General features: G+C 45.1%; 1 protein-coding gene across 1 annotated transcript in view; it reads left to right on the top strand.

Annotated features, from left to right (window-relative positions):
- Positions 1 to 1,760: 1,760 nt before the first annotated feature.
- Positions 1,761 to 20,539, top strand: part of LOC149443051 (uncharacterized) — a 29,239-nt gene continuing 10,460 nt past the window's right edge. Inside the window, exons 1-2 of the mRNA XM_089655978.1 lie at positions 1,761 to 1,768; positions 14,842 to 15,445. Coding sequence (XP_089512104.1) covers positions 1,761 to 1,768; positions 14,842 to 15,445 — 612 coding nt within the window. The remainder of the gene's footprint in view (positions 1,769 to 14,841; positions 15,446 to 20,539) is intronic.

The following is a 20,539-nucleotide window of genomic DNA, read 5'->3' as shown; positions in this document are numbered from 1 at the left end:
CCTGATCCTGACCTCTGCCGACTTCTCCTGATCCTGACCTCTGCAGACTTCTCCTGATCCTGACCTCTGCAGACTTCTCCTGATCCTGACCTCTGCAGACTTCTCCTGATCCTGACCTCTGCTGACTTCTCCTGATCCTGACCTCTGCTGATTTCTCCTGATCCTGACCTCTGCTGACTTCTCCTGATCCTGACCTCTGCTGACTTCTCCTGACCTCTGCTGACTACTTCTGCTCTGACCTCTGCTGACTACTTCTGCTCTGACCTCTGCTGACTACTTCTGCTCTGACCTCTGCTGACTTCTCCTGCTCTGACCTCTGCTGACTTCTCCTGCTCTGACCTCTGCTGACTTCTCCTGATCCTGACCTCTGCTGACTTCTCCTGATCCTGACCTCTGCTGACTTCTCCTGATCCTGACCTCTGCTGATCCTGACCTCTGCTGACTTCTCCTGATCCTGACCTCTGCTGACTTCTCCTGATCCTGACCTCTGCTGACTTCTCCTGATCCTGACCTCTGCTGACTTCTCCTGATCCTGACCTCTGCTGACTTCTCCTGCTCTGATCTCTGCTGACTTCTCCTGCTCTGACCTCTGCTGACTTCTCCTGACCTCTGCTGACTTCTCCTGCTCTGACCTCTGCTGACTTCTCCTGCTCTGACCTCTGCTGACTTCTCCTGCTCTGACCCCTGGCTTGTTTGACTTCTCTCCTGGATATCCCTATTTGATCTGACCTCCTGTTACTGAACCCGGCGACTGACCCGACTACTCTTTGCCTGCTACCTTGTACCACGCTGACCCCACTGTTACCGATCCGGCCCATCTGACCACGCTCACTACTCTGCCATCCATCCATCCTGCACAGATCCAGTCATCACGGCTCCAGCCTTCCGCCTCTTCACATCAGGCTCTCTACCTGCATATACCTCTGGCAGATCCCTCTACCACGGGCGGGTGTACTCAGGGGCCGTGACCTGGTCACTGTCTGCTCCAAGTCCATCCCCACCATCAGGGGTCCTAGTGAACAAGCAGACTGAGACTTAGATTCCACGCTCTGGGGAATCCTGTCCTGTGGACTTCTAGAGGTACCGCCAGACGGTGTTTGACAGGGACAGTGGTGGAGAAGAAGGCAGAAGACCCCAGTCACATGTCCTGGGTGCCTACATTATGCAATGCTTATAGTAACAATCAACATTTTGCTGCCGGCTGATCCCCAGAATCTCCATAAATCCAGTCTAGATACATAAATTGTGTCTGCAGCTGTAGTGCCTTTTGAGATTTATCAAAAACATAACTTCATTCTGACAGCAAACCAGCCTAGCCATCTGTTAAGGGTTAACTTTTCTTGGTTGAAAATTCAAAGGACCCTCTAGTGAAGACATGCAGATAATGGGTGAAGGGAACTTTTTCCAGAGACAATAGACTGTTTGACTATCCACGGGTGGCCTAAGACCACGATTCTGAGGAGTTTCAATTGGAGACTATGAGACTAGCTAAAATGTGATATGTCAACAAATACTGTTTGTATATTGGGGTTGAGGAGAATGCATATACAAAAGTTAAACAGACAGTCAAATGAGACCTTGGACCTTCAAACATTGAGTCACAACAAGTGAACAATGATGAGATGGAAACCTAACTGGCTGAAGGTTTACCCAAAACCTTGGAGGGTGTGATGAACAAACAAACTTCTCCAACTGTCACAATATACTATTATCCACTGAGGTTACAAGTATAACTGGTTGTTTACCCCAACCCCTACACAATGGACAGGTAAACAGAGGGTTTCCTACTCATGGGAATTTTTTTTTTAAAACAAAAAGGTTAAAATTGGGACATATAAAGCTAAGAACTTATATTTTTACCCCAGAAGCATTAACAGGAAGATACATTATTCCTACTCTTTCTGAAACAAAAATACATTCAGCAATGGGAATTGTATATCACTAACTTGAGTATTGAGATGATGAAAAGTAAGATATATTGTGAATTAGCATCAGTTGTATGTCTTATCAGGAAACAAATGCTTTCACACAAGTTTGTATCTCAGGGAAATGAATAACTGGATATACACATATATTCCATAGTTCCTATCCACGACATTATAGGTATAATCAAATATATATATCTGGATGAGACGGATATTTAATACCTAAAATCACCTTGAAATCCACCCGAGGTGTGAGGTATCATCAATACTCAAATTGTTCTATGGTACATGACTGCCATCTGGCGGACAGGTGAGAGATAGCTTAGGTACATACACTTCTCGACCGGCCAATCAAAAGCCTGTTGGGAGGGTCTCTTAGAACAATAGTTTAGATGGTATAAATAGCCCATGCGCCTCATTTGGAAAAAAAAAGCTCATTGAAAAAAAAAGACCTAAAAAAAAACCCTCACTAAAAGTAAAGCTGAAGACATCTGAAGACATCTGCAGAGACATTTCTGCTAAATAACCCCTCTTTCATCCCTTCAAACTTTTAAAAACTTTCTCCTAAACTTCTGAATCTCTACTATACTACATATCTATCACTTGTCCCTGTGGCCATCAATCTGAAGGCGTTCCATTGCCAGCTGAATCCACTGGGAAAGTGTCATAGTCCAAATTCCGGGTGTGGTGAGACTGTCCATTTAATTTTGCATTGCATATTTCCTCTGTTGTGTAGAGTGATAAGAATTACCTTAGAGTGATAACAACTGCATTGGGTGTTCATATATATATAGAGAGAGATCCTGTATTACTGCTAAAATTGTTTGGTGTCAAATTGCAAATTTTCATATTTCATAAATTATTAAATATTAGTAATTAGAGTATAATGTATCAGGGAATATCTTCTCCCATTCCTATGGCCACGTGATGAGAGAAAATGACCTCTGAAATACTCTAAATTATTAGTTATTACTAAATTTAATTTTAATCATTATCATCTAGAAAAATTGTTATATTATTTTTCATTATTTAGAAACATTATATCGTGTATGATATTGGTATAGTATATCTTTGATCGTGTGTATCAGTATTCATTCATCACCAGTCTTTTGCGTTTTGTGTTAATATATATATAATATTTGTACATAAATAAATGTATATATTTATATAAGGCAAATTTTGTGTGTATGGTACGAAATCATACTGGCTAAAAGAATTCAAGGTCTAATAATAAGTGGTGATCAAATTATCAAGGTGTCCAAATTATTGGTTTACTAAATATTTGCCGTATTTGACGGCTGGAGGCACTGTAATATTTCATCTAAGGGAACGGGACTCCGCCCTTTATAAATAATATATATCCTTACATAAACCACCACAGCACAGAGAAGGAAGATTATCCGAGAGAAATCCAGGAATACAGGACGGGGAACACAGCTCAGGAAAGTGACCAGGGGATTACAGGCTGATATCACCCAGTCCCCGCCCTACTCTGGACCAATCAGTGAGCAGTATGGGTGGAGGAATGGATTTAGTGTTCATGACCCACCTGTGCTGATCTCTGTAGGAGTGTCCTCCTCTATAAATGTCCCCGTTATTCCATCCTCCTCCATAGACTGCTGATCATCCCTCACATACGCCTCTTCTTCTTCTGCTTTCACCTCAAATTCTATATCGATTGGATCTCCACTCTAAATCAAGGAAATGAGAGAAAATATCATCTGTAAAATGTAAGATCACATAAACAATCCACACATTGTCTCTACAAGTCCATGTTCTAGATGATCCATCCCACCAACCTTGTAATAGTGAGGGATGGTGTGACCTTCCTGTGTGGAATCCCGGGAATACAGAGGACGGGGACATCTCTCTGGTGGGTTCCTGGTATTAGGTGGCTCCATCATATCCTTGTGTCCTTCTGAAAACTCCTCCATCACTCCATACTCCTCATCCTCCTCTTTATACTCTTCTATACCATCAATATTCTCATCCCCGAGGATTCCACTCTGAAAGATATAATAAAACATTCATTGTAACAAACATGCTGTGTATAAATCACAACTACCAATAATTGTCATCATCTACCTGATGATGGTGAGGGATGGTGTGACCTTCCTGTGTGGAATCCCGGGAATACAGAGGACGGGGACATCTCTCTGGTGGGTTCCCATGACTGGATCCATCTGTAGGAAACACACACACTGACTGAATCCATTGTTTCTATGTGTTTATCAGATGATGGGGGATCTAGGTGGATCCTCCGTACTGCTCTCTCCTTTACAATAAAGTCTCCTCTTACCCGGTGATGTGAGGGGCGGCTGATTGTCCATCATGACGTCCTTGTAGAGATCCTTGTGTCCTTCTAAATACTCCCACTCCTCCATGGAGAAATAGACAGTGACACCCTGACACCTTATAGGAACCTGACACACACAATGATACAGTCACCATCCAGACACATCCCTTGTCTGTTACTGGAGAATGTCCCAGAATTCCCGGCACCGCTCACCTCTCCTGTCAGCAGCTCAGTGATCTCTCTGGTGACTTCTAGAATCTTCTTCTTCTTTCTCTCTTCTATCAGGGAGGGAGGTGGAGGCAATGTGATGTCATATGATCTCCAGACTTCACAGGAGGAAAACTCTACATCTGAACACAAATAGTCACATCAAATGATGTTCCCAGAATCCTCCTCACCTCTCCATTCAGGTCTCCATTTTATTAAAGCCCCACTTCAGGCTGAGGTATAATTCCCCCCCACAGGACCCCCACACTACTCGGGGTATAGGCTTGTTGCAGCATTCTGATGTCATTACATACAACGCAGGACCAACAGTCCCACTTTACATGTGAGGATACCAAGGGACCCCACATCCTAAGAACATCAGGGAAATGTCAGATGGAGGGACATTGGGGGAGGAGCTGTGAGGTCAGTGCGATGTCATCGGATTCTCTGACTCTGGATGGAGGGACATTGGGAGGAGGAGCTGTGAGGTCAGTGTGATGTCATAGGATTATCTGACTCTGGATGGAGGGACATTGGGAGGAGGAGCTGTGAGGTCAGTGTGATGTCATAGGATTCTCTGACTCTGGATGGAGGGACATTGGGAGGAGGAGCTGTGAGGTCAAAGTGATGTCATAGGATTCTCTGACTCTGGATGGAGGGACATTGGGAGGAGGAGCTGTGAGGTCAGTGTGATGTCATAGGATTATATGACTCTGGTTGGAAGGACATTGGGGAAGGAGCGGCAAGGTCAGTGTGATGTCATAGGATTCTCCATCCCCCGCCACTTATAATAGTGGTATAATCCATTAGTATAGACTGATGAGGTGAGAAGGTGACACCTCTCCACAATGAGGAGAATGTTCTGGCCCCGGAAGTGGGGGAATGTTCTGCCCCTGAAGGGGTTAATCTGGGTTCCCACACTATATGTGTGTGTATCATCATCTGCTGGAGATAAAAGACGTCACAGTGACTATGGAGGAAGAGGACGGACATGACTATGGAGGAAGAGGACGGACATGACTATGGAGGAAGAGGACGGACATGATGGGGGTTACTGGGTGTAAATAGGAAATAACATCTTACTACCTCCTCTGCTGCCACTTCCAGCAACGTCTCCTCTCCGCTTCATCCCAACTCAGCTCTCACCCGGAACTTCCTGTCTGTACCTGACACCACTTCCTGTCTGTAACTGACAGCACTTCCTGTCTTCCATAGAGACTTCCTGTCTGGGTAGAAGTGAGATCCCCACCTTGTGGAGCTCAGAGGAACTGCAGCCCCGAGAAGCGTCTGGTAGTGTGACCCCGGCCTTGTGCTGGGTGTGTATGGACTGTAGATCCTTGTGTAGGGGAGGAAATGACTCCTATCTGTGACTGCTGTAACCTGCTGACTGGCATCTCCTGTGAAATCTGACACTTGCACTGGATACACACAAGGCAGTGAGGGATTTCAGCCCCTCCCTTCTCCTCTCAGACCTTAATACAGAGAGAGCCAATCAGAAGAGCTATTAAAGGAGCCAATGACAGGGACTTTCTCAAGCAGGAGGTGCAGCTGCAAAGCATTGTGGAATATGCAGTCCTGAACAGAAATGGCCTGATAGGCTGATATGAGGGATGGAACTACAGAGACCAGCATGCTTAGTGAGAGCAGAGTGAAGGACTCCATCTTGTTTTTCCTGAGGGGAGGCAGTCTGCATGTGGCAGGAGACAGTCTGGACCTGGCAGAGAAGTGCTCAGGGTCAGTTCACTCCATGTTTAGGTATCTGCATCAGTCAGGGAACATCCAACCTGAGAGATGTGGCCTACAGTACAGTGCCTACACCGACAGTGTGAAGGGCTCATCGTGAGGTGACCACAGGAGCCGGTCATTTCCAGGACCATGGTTTGGGCCTTAGTCCGAGGATCTGGTCAGAGGGATCGGCACAGGGGGTGATGCCAGTTAGAGGGGTGGGAGATTAGTAAACATTCTCTCCTGGATCTCCCCTTCTTTCATTGAACATTTACTCCTGGATTTCCACTTCCCATGGTGAGCGTTCACTCCTGGATTTCTCCCTCCTGGAGTGAGCATTCGCTCATGGATCTCCCCTTCCTTTAGTGAATGTTCGCTCCTGGATCCCCCTTCCTTCAGTGAACATTGACTGGTGGATATCAGAGGATGGGGAGACGTCAGAGGTTCATCAGATGACAGGAGAGACATTAGAGGTCTATCAGCTTCATCTGAGAACAGGGGAGACATCAAAATGTCCATCAGCTTCATTGTAGAACAAGGGAGACATCAGAGGTCCATCAGCTTTATCAGAGGGCAGGGAAGTCATCAGAGGTCCATCAGCTTCAACAAAGGATAGGCAGACATCAGAGGTCCATCAGCCTCATTGGAGACGAGAGACATCAGAGGTCCATTAGCTTCATCAGAGGACAGAGGAGAAATCAAAGGTTTATCAGCTTCATCAGAGGACAGAGGAGACATCAGAGGTCCATCAGCTTCATCGTAGGACAAGGGAGACATCAGAGTTCCATCAGCTTTATTGGAGGACAGGGGAGTCATCAGAGGTCCATCAGCTTCATCGTAGGACAAGGAAGACATCAGAGGTCCATCAACTTTATTGGATGACAGAGGAGTCATCAGAGGCTGTCACAGATCCCACCCACATGCACACGGCCACAGCGACTAGCTAACCGAGGCGTGCACGTCTGGCCATGACTTGGTGTAAAGAGGGAATGAGGGGGACTTATTGTGTCACAGCCCGCACTACCTCTCCTCTCATATTAGGACCCATGCAGTTTATGTTGTCTATATGGAGGAGGTGTAGGGTTAGATTCATCCTAGGCTCTAAGTGTTCCCCCTTGACCAACATCATTTTTAATCCAAGTCTCCCAGATGGTCTGGCCATTGGTTGAGTCCATCCTTGGGCTGAGGTTAATCTATTCCAATTGCCACATTTGGTCAATCCCGGAATTCACAACCTTAAATCCTTCCCTGACATTCAAAAAGCTGCTCGCATTCCACCCCATCAGTATTTTATCTACAGATACAACACATTTTTGCCCCCAAAGCCTCTTCTCTGACTCTTGAACAACCTACCCCTTTAGAGCATATCTGCCTCCAAGGCCCACACCACCGGGACATCATTTCCGCTACGTATACATTGCTTGTAGATGTCGCCCTTTTTCTATTGGTTCTCCCCTTTATATGTGTAAATGGTCCCGTTTCCTTCAATGTGATATTGGGTTGGATCAATGGAGTAGGATTTGGGAGGCCTCTTCTAAATCTTCTGTGTGTGTAATGTGTACAGAAAATCCTTCTAAGACCCCGATGTTTTGGTATCGGACCCCTGAGGTTCTCCATGATAGTAACCTGAATGTTTCTTCTGTTTGCTGGTGTTGTGGGATGGAAACTGACACTCTTTTCCACATTTCTTGGGATTGCCGGTCCATTGCGCCCTTTTGGAGGCGGGCCTTACCCCATTGTGGTTACTTTTCCTGGCTCCTGTCCCTTTTGAGCCCATTTACTTTCTGTTGGGTCTACCTTTTCGGGTCTCTCTAAATGTGCGAGGAAACTTTCCACCTACATGAGGGCAGCCAGGAGAACCATTCCCATGCATTGGCTGTCTTCTATGTCCCCCATGTTACCGGCACTGATGAAGGTCAGAGCAGAAATGAGAAAGTTGGAGTACCTACCTGCTTTACACCCTGCTACTGTCCCTGTGCTGGAGGCAGTTCAGGACCCACGGGACACCTATGACACCGATCTGTCTGCTCCGATCGTTTGTGATTGATGGCCATGTCACTGTTTTGTATTGACATTGTATGTTCTTATGTACCTCTCATCGATGAGCTGCTTTATCAGCCTTCTCTCCCTCTCTGCTTTTATTTTACATTTACCTTTGTGGCTGCTTGTTGTAATGTGTGACATAGAGAGGGAAATGGGAGCTAATAGGCTGCAGGAGATCTGCCGAGACATATAGAGGGAAATGGGAGCTAATAGGTTGTAGGAGATTCGCTGAGAGATAGAGAGGGAAATGGGAGCTAATAGGCTGCAGGAGATCTGCTGAAACATAGAGAGGGAAATTGGTGCTAATAGGCTGCAGGAGATCCGCTGAGACAGAGGGAAATGGGAGCTAATAGGCTGCAGGAGATCCGCTGAGACAGAGGGAAATGGGAGCTAATAGGCTGCAGGAGATCTGCTGAGACATAGAGAGGGAAATGGGTGCTAATAGGCTGCCGGAGATCTGCTGAGACATAGAGAGGGAAATGGGTGCTAATAGGCTGCAGGAGATCCGCTGAGACGTAGAAAGGGAAATGAGTGCTAATAGGCTGCAGGAGATCTGCTGAGATATAGAGAGGGAAATGGGCGCTAATAGGCTGCAGGAGATCCGCTGAGACGTAGAGAGGGAAATGGGCGCTAATAGGCTGCAGGAGATCCGCTGAGACATAGAGAGGGAAATGGGCGCTAATAGGCTGCAGGAGATCTGCTGAGACAATGAAATGTGTATGAAATGGATGGATGTGCAGACACTCCCAGAAGATGATGTCATTATGAGTGGATTGATATATATTTTTGCATTGTCCCCCCCAGAAGGATCAGGTTTGGCGGGATCGCTCTCATTAGCTATACATTTGTATTTTGTGTTCTGTGTTTGTAAGACTTTTCTATATGTAATAAGAGATGTTTGTTGAACAGTTGGTTACATAAGAGTTACATTTATTTCTTCTTCCTTTATTCAGTAATGTTTCATCTCCCGTAGTATCCCTGTAAGGTACATATTATACAGGAAGGGGGATTATGGGATGGATCTCGGGGCTGCAGTTCCTCTGAACTCCACAAGGTGGGGATCTTATCTATACTCACACAGGAAGTCTCTATGGAATGCAGACAGGAAGTGACGTCAGGTACAGACAGGAAGTGACGTCAGGTACAGACAGGAAGTGATGTCAGGTATAGACAGGAAGTTCCAGCTGAGAGGTGAGGCGGGAAGAAGTATAGAGGAGACGTTGGTGGAAGTGGCAGCAGAGGAGGTAATAAGATGTTATTTCCTATTTACAACAAATGTATATAAATCTGAGGCTCTTTTAGGAATGTTGGGGGCTTTCAAAAATGAAAGGGGCTTTATAGCAACTTAAATGTGTAATATGTGTAACATTGTTCTGTTTATCTCCTCCTCCCCTCCCCCGCCTGTCTCCAGCACTGCACCCGGGGACTAGCAGGGAGGGGAGAGACCTTGCAGTGTAATGAGAACCGATTGGCTGCTCCTCAGGAAAGGGGAGTGTCCGGCTTATCCTTTCTCCCTTTCACTCCCAGAGCTGTTTTTGCACTTTTTGCACATTTAAAAAATCATTTTATCCTGAAGATGACACAAAACCCCCAAAATATCGATTTTCTGAAAGTAGAGACTTTAGAGAATAAAATAGCGGCAGTTCTAATTTTTTATGTCACAAAATATTATCACAAAGTCTAGGAAATGCCAAATTTCATTAAAAAATACACTTAAGCTGATTTCAGGGCACAAAAAGCAATAAATGACCCATTTATGTGTAAAAATATAAAAGCCGAGGTTGCAGCGAGTAAATAGATATCCAACATGTCAACCCTTAAGTTGTGTGTGCTGAAATGGTGACAACCTTTAGTCCCCGGTATTATCTATAGGGGACACATTTATAGCCCCTTCTAGGTCATCAGTATAGAGTACGGAGGAGGTCTGCTCCTAGAATTATCCTCTCATTCTGGGGTGACCGGCGATATGTAACGTGTATCACAATCAATGTTATCACGTGTAGGCGCTCCAGCGTGTGCTCTTACGTTTGGGTGCGCATATATGTGGGGGTGGGGGGGCCTTAACATTTTTTAAAGGGAGGAGTTATGTACTTGGGTGTAACTTTAATTCTTTACAATTAAAAAAAAAATTTACTTAAGGGGACAAAGTCCTCTATGAGATGACTTTTGATGAGAGGTTCTCTTTATTGAGACATCCAGGGTCTAAAAGACCCCCAATGTCTCCCCTGTACTCCATTGGATGTAATGTAGTGCACATCGCACAGCATTACATTCTTTGCCGGCCTCGATGGTCGGGAAATCTGTCATAACGTCACTTCTGGGTCAGGACAAGAAGGGAGTGAACATGTCCGCTCTCCTCCATCCCCTCTACCCTCCGGCACCTGCTGACCCGGGCCCACAGATGGGCAAGCAGAGCCGGGGAAGCATAGTAGGTACAGGAGAGGTTCACACACACGGGGTGGAAGAGGCTGGCACCTGAAAGGAGAGCCCTGCGGCTTGCCCTCAGCAGGGATAAAGAATAAAAACAATACTTGCCCGGCCCCCAGAACTACATGTCCCGGGCGTCGGGTGATGTAAAGTGACCATCCCTGCATGATGAGCCGACATTGACCTCACAGCACTGCCTCAGAGCAAACTAGTCATAGGAAGGATCAGATTTATCATTCCTTGTCTGCAGATCTAATACTCATCAAAACCAGTTCAGAGACCAAACAAACCCAACAGAGAAAAGGGGCCCCGGACCTCAAAATTGTAGTAAACTCTAAACAGTCCAAACAAATAGTCTTCCCATGGGGGGAGTAGTTCTTCAATGTCCAGCAACCCTCCTATTCCCCCCTCACATCCACATCCTATTATTGTGTGACCAATACCATCCAAATCATTCTTACTTTCATTTCCCAAAGTTATCCGTCTACAAGGAGACCTGTATAGATCACATGATGGCACCAATGAGGATGGAGGAGGACCGGAGTCACATGACTGAGAAGATACTAAACCTCACCCTGGAGATCATCTACCTGCTGACCGGAGAGGTGAGGAGGATTCTGGGAGGTCACATGACATCACTCTCATCTCTATTAATAAAACACAGACCTGACCGGAGAGGTGAGGAGGATTCTGGGAGGTCACATGACGTCACTCTCATCTCTATTAATAAAACACAGACCTGACCGGAGAGGTGAGGAGGATTCTGGGAGGTCACATGACATCACTCTTATCTCTTAATAAAACACAGACCTGACCGGAGAGGTGAGGAGGATTCTGAGAGGTCACATGACATCACTCTTGTCTATTCTGGTCAATAGACCATTTTATTTTTGCACACATTTAGATGATGTCAGATGGTTGATATTGTTTTATTTGTCTCCTGATCTGTAGGATTATGTTGTAAAGAAGAAGTCTAGTGGGGAGCCAATCTCAGGAGGATGGAGCAGAACCCGGAGCCTCACCATGGTGCCTCCATCTCATTCTCTGATACCTGAGAGGGAGAAAGAGCAGAAGATTCTGGAACTGACCACCATGATGGTCCATCTGCTGACAGGAGAGGTGAGCGGTGCCGGGAATTCTGGGACATTCTCCAGTAACAGACAAGGGATGTGTCTGGATGGTGACTGTATCATTGTGTGTGTCAGGTTCCTATAAGGTGTCAGGGTGTCACTGTCTATTTCTCCATGGAGGAGTGGGAGTATTTAGAAGGACACAAGGATCTCTACAAGGACGTCATGATGGACAATCAGCCGCCCCTCACATCACCGGGTAAGAGGAGACTTTATTGTAAAGGAGAGAGCAGTACGGAGGATCCACCTAGATCCCCCATCATCTGATAAACACATAGAAACAATGGATTCAGTCAGTGTGTGTGTTTCCTACAGATGGATCCAGTCATGGGAACCCACCAGAGAGATGTCCCCGTCCTCTGTATTCCCGGGATTCCACACAGGAAGGTCACACCATCCCTCACCATCATCAGGTAGATGATGACAATTATTGGTAGTTGTGATTTATACACAGCATGTTTGTTACAATGAATGTTTTATTATATCTTTCAGAGTGGAATCCTCGGGGATGATAATATTGATGTTAAAGAAGAGTATAAAGAGGAGGATGAGGAGTATGGAGTGATGGAGGAGTTTTCAGAAGGACACAAGGATATGATGGAGCCACCTAATACCAGGAACCCACCAGAGAGATGTCCTCGTCCTCTGTATTCCCGGGATTCCACACAGGAAGGTCACACCATCCCTCACTATTACAAGGTTGGTGGGATGGAGCAGCTAGAATATGGACTTGTAAAGGTGATGTGTGGTTTTTGTTTTTTTTTATGTGAGCTTATATTTTACAGATGATATTTTCTCTCATTTCCTTGATTTAGAGTGGAGATCCAATCGATATAGAATTTGAGGTGAAAGCAGAAGAAGAAGAGGCGTATGTGAGGGATGATCAGCAGTCTATGGAGGAGGATGGAATAACGGGGACATTTATAGAGGAGGACACTCCTACAGAGATCAGCACAGGTGGGTCATGAACACTAAATCCATTCCTCCACCCATACTGCTCACTGATTGGTCCAGAGTAGGGCGGGGACTGGGTGATATCAGCCTGTAATCCCCTGGTCACTTTCCTGAGCTGTGTTCCCCGTCCTGTATTCCTGGATTTCTCTCGGATAATCTTCCTTCTCTGTGCTGCAGACACAATTTATGTATCTAGACTGGATTTATGGAGGTTCTGGGGTTCAGCTGGCAGCAAAATGTTCATTTTCACCATAGATGTTACTAGACCTAGACACCTGGGGTGTGTGCTTTGGGTCTTCTGCCCCATCACCGGGTCTAGTAAGATCTCTGACAGAACATTTCTCCCAGGGTTCCTTGCTCTGTGGTCTGCTGGCTGTGCCGGGTGGAGGGATATGTCTGTAGTGTCTCAGACCCAAGTCACTGAGTGCAGTCTCAGGAGATGAGAGGCAGCGGTGTGGGATCTCTGCAACTTGTCTACAGTAAACATTTAATCTTCCACTGATTACTGGATACCAATATTATGAGTCCTGACCCTTACACTCTATCATTTATATTGTACATTCCATACTCCTGACCCCTGCACTATATACTCTATGTTGTACATTACATACTCCTGACCCCTGCACTATATACTCTATGTTGTACATTACATACTCCTGACCAATGCACTATATACTTTATGTTGTACATTACATACTCCTGACCCCTGCACTATATACTCTATGTTGTACATTCCATACTCCTGACCCCTGCACTATATACTCTATGGTGTACATTACATACTCCTGACCCCTGCACTATATACTCTGTTGTACATTACATACTCCTGACCCCTTCACTATATACTCTGTGTTGTACATTACATACTCCTGACCCCTGCACTATATACTCTATGTTGTACATTACATCCTCCTGACCCCTTCACTATATACTATATGTTGTACATTACATACTCCTGACCCCTGCACTATATACTCTATGTTGTACATTACATACTCCTGACCCCTGCACTATATACTCTATGTTGTACATTACATATTCCTGACCCCTGCACTATATCCTCTATGTTGTACATTACATACTCCTGACCCCTGCACTATATACTCTATGTTGTATATTACATACTCCTGACCCCTGCACTATATACTCTATGTTGTACATTCCATACTCCTGACCCCTGCACTATATACTCTATGGTGTACATTCCATAGCCCTGACTTCTGCTCTCCCCCTTCCCCCACTGCTATATATACACATAATATGGTTTCTCTTTTGTTCCCTCCATTTCCTCCCAGCTGTACATTTTATATCGGATGATGTGATTGGAGCACAGACTTTTACATGGTGATAATAATGTGATAACATCCTCCAACTTTGAACCCTTAAACAGAAAGTGATAATGGGGGAGGAGTCAATACCCCAATGATGGTGGTCTTCAGGATCAGTCCAGTCTTCATCTTGGTTGTTCTCCCCCCATCCTCACTCTCTGACCTCTGGTGGGGCTCAGCCCCGCTGTTCTTCATGACTAAATCATGGACTAAATAAGGAAGTGCAGTACTTCTTGTGTTGGGAAGATGGCGATGAGTGATAGAGGGGGTGGGGACCCTCGTCCTATAATCCCCTCATCACTGTCCCTCCTATAAAAGACAGTTCTGGTTGTTTCCTCACTCTCTGACTAAGGTCCATGAATAAAGAAATGACCTGGTAGGAGATCAGAGGAGCCATTTCCTAGTTCCCTTGAGGGTGGAATTGTAAGCTCCTCAGAGACCAAGCTGCCTGATGTGGGCGGAGTCCTGGTTTGGGGGAACCAATCAGCTCCTGTCTAGTAATCCTCTTTGTCTTTGTATTTTAGTCCATGGCCGGGAGATGAGGAAAACCTCCGAGGATTGTCTCACTTTGTCTCCAGACTGGAAAGTAGAAGATGAGGACATCACACAGTATAGTCCAGGAGAAAATCCTGACCCTGCAATGTCCATCTGGCACCACCCAGTGTAGATGGACCATCCGATTCCTTGTATCCTGAGGAACCTCAGACTGTGCGGGACCGGGCCGGCCTTCCAACAGGGAAGAGGTTCTCCTGTACTGAGTGCGGGAAATGTTTCAGTTATAAATCCAGTCTTAATGCGCACAAAAGATCTCACACGGGGGAGAAGCCGTATTCCTGTCCTGAGTGCGGGAAATGTTTTTCAGTGAAGTCCTATCTTTACTCACATCAGATAACTCACACAGGTGAGAAACCATATTCCTGTCCTGAGTGTGGGAAATGTTTTTCAAGGAAGTTCATTCTCTACACCCATCAGAGATCTCACACAGGGGAGAAGCCGTATTTCTGTCTTGAGTGCGGGAAATGTTTTTCACAGAAGTCCAATCTTTATATACATCAGCGATATCATACAGGTGAGAAGCCATATTCCTGTCCTCAGTGCGGGAAGGATTTTTGTTCTAAATCTAGTCTTAATATGCATAAAAGATCTCACACGGGGGAGAAGCCGTATTCTTGTCCTGAGTGTGGGAAAAGTTTTTCACAGAAGTCCGATCTGCACATACATCAGAGATCTCACACGGGGGAGAAGCCATATTCTTGTCCGGAGTGTGGGAAATGTTTTTTAATGAAGTCCCATCTTTCCACACATCAGAAATCTCACACGGGGAAGAAGCCATATTCCTGTCCTGAGTGTGGGAAATGTTTTTCAGAGATGTTCAGACTTTATACACATCAGAGATCTCACCCGGGAGAAGCCACTTTCCTGTCCTGAGTGAGGGAAATGTTCCTCACTGAAGTCCTGTCTTCCTGTACATCAGGGATCCCACACAACCCTGGAGGTGTATTAGTGCCTTGAGTGCGGGAAATGTCTTCTAGATGAATGTTGCTGGACATCCCAGCTCTCATGTGGGGAAGAAGCACACCCTGATATACACCTCACATATACTCCATGGCTGATCTTCATCATGGAAGAAACAGTTTATAAGGAGATCAGAGGCCCCCAAAGACATGGATGAAGTGTGGGACCGAGTTGGCCATTGATGGCAGGAGAAGAATAAAAATGGAGTCCAGCCCTGTGATTGGCTGAGTACATTTTGTGGTGGGAGATTTCACAAACACTTGGAGGTCTATGGAGAACAATGTTGAACGGATGTGACCGGCATTCTCCAGCTGGGAGGAGTTTTGGACATATTTTATTTCTTATGATCATTGGCTCCATCTAGTGGCCATAATATCATATTGGGCTAGTTTTACTGATGGAGAGATTTCAGAAAAATCACCTCATTGTGGCCACTAGATGGAGCCGGTGATCATAGGAAATCACTGTGTTACTTAACATAAGGCTGTTGTCACAGCTGGAGGAATGATTGTCTCATTGGTCCAATGAATGTTCTATAAATAGAGCCCTTGGGGGTGCATGCATGGCTGGCTCCTGGATGGACGCGCTTTGAGTTCAGCTCCATCCACCCGCCAGATACAGTGCGGCTCATCCTGACACAGAGTGCTCTAACCTGCACCGATCAGCAGATAAAGGGTGTACAACCCTCGGTAGCCATGCTTAGCTGCCGAAAAACCCCTGGACAGCCAGGGAAATGAACCCAATTCTTCCCTGCTGTCACAACAGGGATCCAAGATGGCGCCGGCTGCATGGACACAGGACACAGCAGTCATGAGGGGGACAGCAGATCCCAGCAGCCGGACATCAGACTCTGTTCTCCACTATAACCTGGGGACCCGGGTGAGTTATCTCCTCCCTGTCACCCACCACAAGCAGCCCAGCCAAATTTAGACCCCGTCTAGATTCAAACTCACTATCTGCCTGTCAGCCTCTCATTCCTCCATCACCTCAGCACATCACAGAACCATCCCTGATAGAATCTTTCCCTGCCTCAGACCAGCCTATCACAGAAATGTGTATGAAGAACATGCGTCTATCCCTGCGACAAACACTACATAACGATATGACAGGATCACTATCCCAGACCTCAAATGTGGTCCAGCAACAAGATCACAGATTACGTCATATTGAGACGAGAATGGGAGGTATAAGTACAGCACACAACCATTTAATTGACGCACATGATGACCACGCTTCTGAAATCGAGCAAATAAACCTGAAAATAGCGGAGTTTGAAGATCGCTCAAGACGCAGCAATATAAAATTCAGAGGTATCCCTGAAAATATCGCCAACGATACACTATTATCATCTATCCAACAATTCACGAAGCATCTCATTCCATCTCTCTCAGATCTGGAGCTCGCCATAGATCGAGCACATAGAATACCCAAACCTGCATTCCTATCAGCGTCCATCCCCAGAGATGTCCTGGCTCACATTCACTTCTACCAGATCAAAGAGAAAGTAATGACAGCAGCCAGACCCCCCCCCCCCCGCTCCCGCCATCACATACAAACATCAGATTATATACGGATTTGTCAAAGGCCACTCTCCTTAACTGCAAAAAGATGGTGAACATTACCAAAGCCTTACAAAATCACGGAATAGGCTATCAATGGGGATTCCCCACAAAACTGACCGCCAGACATCAGGGCAGAATACACACAATCAAAAACCTAGAGGCAGGCATCAACCTATTGAAGACATGGAACATAATACCCGTGGAACCCCACCAATCCACCTCTACCAATCTGCAACAAATGGAGGCAGAGTGAACCTGACTTACTACACTCTATACAATCCAACCACACCACCTCGGACACTATACCTCAACCTATTATTCTCTGGCAATGGCCCCAACCACACCACCTCGGACGCTATACCTCAACCTATTATTCTCTGGCAATGGCCCCAACCACACCACCTCGGACGCTATACCTCAACCTATTATTCTCTGGCAATGGCCCCAACCACACCACCTCGGACGCTATACCTCAACCTATTATTCTCTGGCAATGGCCCCAACCACACCACCTCGGACGCTATACCTCAACCTATTATTCTCTGGCAATGGCCCCAACCACACCACCTCGGACGCTATACCTCAACCTATTATTCTCTGGCAATGGCCCCAACCACACCACCTCGGACACTATACCTCAACCTATTATTCTCTGGCAATGGCCCCAACCACACCACCTCGGACGCTATACCTCAACCTATTATTCTCTGGCAATGGCCCCAACCACACCACCTCGGACGCTATACCTCAACCTATTATTCTCTGGCAATGGCCCCAACCACACCACCTCGGACGCTATACCTCAACCTATTATTCTCTGGCAATGGCCCCAACCACACCACCTCGTACACTATACCTCAACCTATTATTCTCTGGCAATGGCCCCTTACAGAATATTCTTACATTACGAGACTGTTTGGCATAACCCTTTCTACGGTCTATGCTTGTTCACACCCCCTGTTTTGAAGTAGCACTCCCTGCTACTCATGTTACTTGCATTTTCCGCGAGTCTTTTTTATTCCCTTTTACTTCCACCCCCCCTGCACCATCAGTCAATCATCCGAACCAACTGTTCACCTGAAACCAACCAAACAACATAGAAAATACCACACGCATCATCGAGCAAACCAATACCGCTCTACCAAACACATAGAAATTTCTCTTTTCCTACCAAGTCTCTCCATTCTATGTCAATTCACCCAGAAATGACTCCTCTACTCCACCAACCCAACCAACGAACTACAAAATGATTGACATAACATCACTTAATGGTCGGGGTCTAAACTCCCCCTTTAAGAGATGGATGCTCCAAAAGGAAGCCCGTACGCTTCATGCTGATATACTTTTCATACAAGAATCACATTTCACAACCACCAAGACCCCTAAACTACAACTGCACCGATTCTTCCATATTTATATGGCCACTAACTCTAAGAAGAAAAATGGGGTTATTATAGCCATAAAAGACTCTATACAATTCCACCACATCTCAGAAATAGCAGATCCTCGAGGTCGCTACCATATCCTAATCTGCAAAGTTAACAATATACCATATACCCTAGTAAATGTTTATGGATCCAACAACAACCAAATGCAATTCTACCACAATCTCCATTCCAGCATCTCTTCTCACAAACAAGGCGGACTTCTCATTGGCGGAGACTTCAACCTCATCGGCAACCCACTCCTGGACTCTTCCACCAACAAACGCTCCCCAAAACAATTTTAATCGTTTCTTACATGACCATGATCCATGCGACATGTGGAGATGCCATCACAGCAATGAAAGAGACAACACCTACAACTCCCCATCTCACCTATCCTACTCTAGAATCGACTTCTTTGTTACAGACAAATAGACCCTACAACATATAACGTCATCCAAAATTGGCACCATAACCTGGTCTGATCACGCTCCAATCAACATAACTCTTGACGACAAGCAACATTCCTCAATCCCCCATAGCTGGAGACTGAATTCCTCGATACGGAAGAACCCAGACAACCAAAAACACTTGCTAGAAGCTCACAAAGTATTTTTTGAATTTAACCACTTCCTGTCCGGACACTTTCACCCCCTTCCTGTCCAGGCCAATTTTCAGCTTTCAGCGCTATCACATTGTGAATGACAATTACTCAGGCATACAACACTGTATCTAAATGAAATTATTATCATTTTTTTCAAACAAATAGAGCTTTAATTTGGTGGTATTTAATCATCACTGGGGTTTTTATTTTTTGCTAGAAAAATTAAAAAAGACTGAAAATTTTTAAAAATAACATGTTTTTCTTAGTATTTGATACTAAATTTTTCAAATAAATATACTGTCTTCATAAACTTAGGCCAAGATCCATTGTGCTACTTTTTTTGGTAGACATAACCCAAATCAGTGTGTATTATTTAGTCTTTGTGAAAGTTATAGAGTCCACAGACCATGGTATATATATTTAAAAATGTATCAATCCTGATGTACAGACTACCTATATAATTTCTTGGGGCCCTAAAATGCCAGGACAGTACAAATACCCCCCAAATGACCCCTTTTTGGAAAGTAGACAGTCTGAGGTATTTAATGAGAGGCATGGGGAGTTTTTGACGTTGTCATTTTTTTGCCAGTTTTTGAAGGAAATGATGAAAGTAAACACAATTTTTTTTTTCCACAAAGTTGTCATTTAACAAGTTCTTTCTCTCACACGGCATAGGCATACTTGCAATTACACCCCAAAACACATTCTGCTACTCTTCCTGAGTATGGCGATACCACATGTGTAAAACTTTTTCACAGCCTAACCACATAGAAGGGCCCCACATCCAATAAGCACCCTTAGGCGTTCTAGGGGCAAAAATTTCACATCTAATTTCTTGACTGTCTATCACAGTTTTGGAGGTCCTGGGGCACCAGGACAATTGAATTACCCACAAAATGACCCCATTTTAGAAAGAAAACACCTCAAAGTATGTTTTAAGAGGCATGGGGAGTCCTCTGAAGACTTCATTTTTTGCCCTAAGTTTTTGGAAAATGTGAAAAAATTAAAATATATTTTTTTTTTATGCAAAGTTGTCAATCTATGAGAGATTTCTATTACACAGCATAGGCATACTTAAAATTACACCTCAAAATGCATTCTTTAACTCCTGCTGAATATGGCAATACCAAATGTGTGAGACTTTTTCACAGTCTGGCCACATAGAGGGGCTCTGCATCCAATAAGCACCTGTTAGCGTTCTAAGGACAAAAATTACACATCTAATTTCTTGACTACCTATTGCCGTTTTAGAGGTCCTGGAGCATCAGGACAATGGAATTACCCACAAAATGACCCCATTTTGGAAAGCAAACACCCCAAGCTATGTTTTAGGAGGCATGGGGAGTCTTCCGAAGACTTCATTTTTTGCCAAAAGTTTTTGGAATATGTTAAAAGAAAA

Source organism: Staurois parvus, unplaced genomic scaffold, assembly GCF_062004578.1.
Source record: "Staurois parvus isolate SC_StPar_1 unplaced genomic scaffold, SC_StPar_1.0 ptg000879l, whole genome shotgun sequence".
Taxonomy (NCBI): Eukaryota; Metazoa; Chordata; class Amphibia; order Anura; family Ranidae; genus Staurois; species Staurois parvus.
Note: the sequence above shows the minus strand (reverse complement) of the source record. Positions and strands in the feature narration are given on the sequence as shown.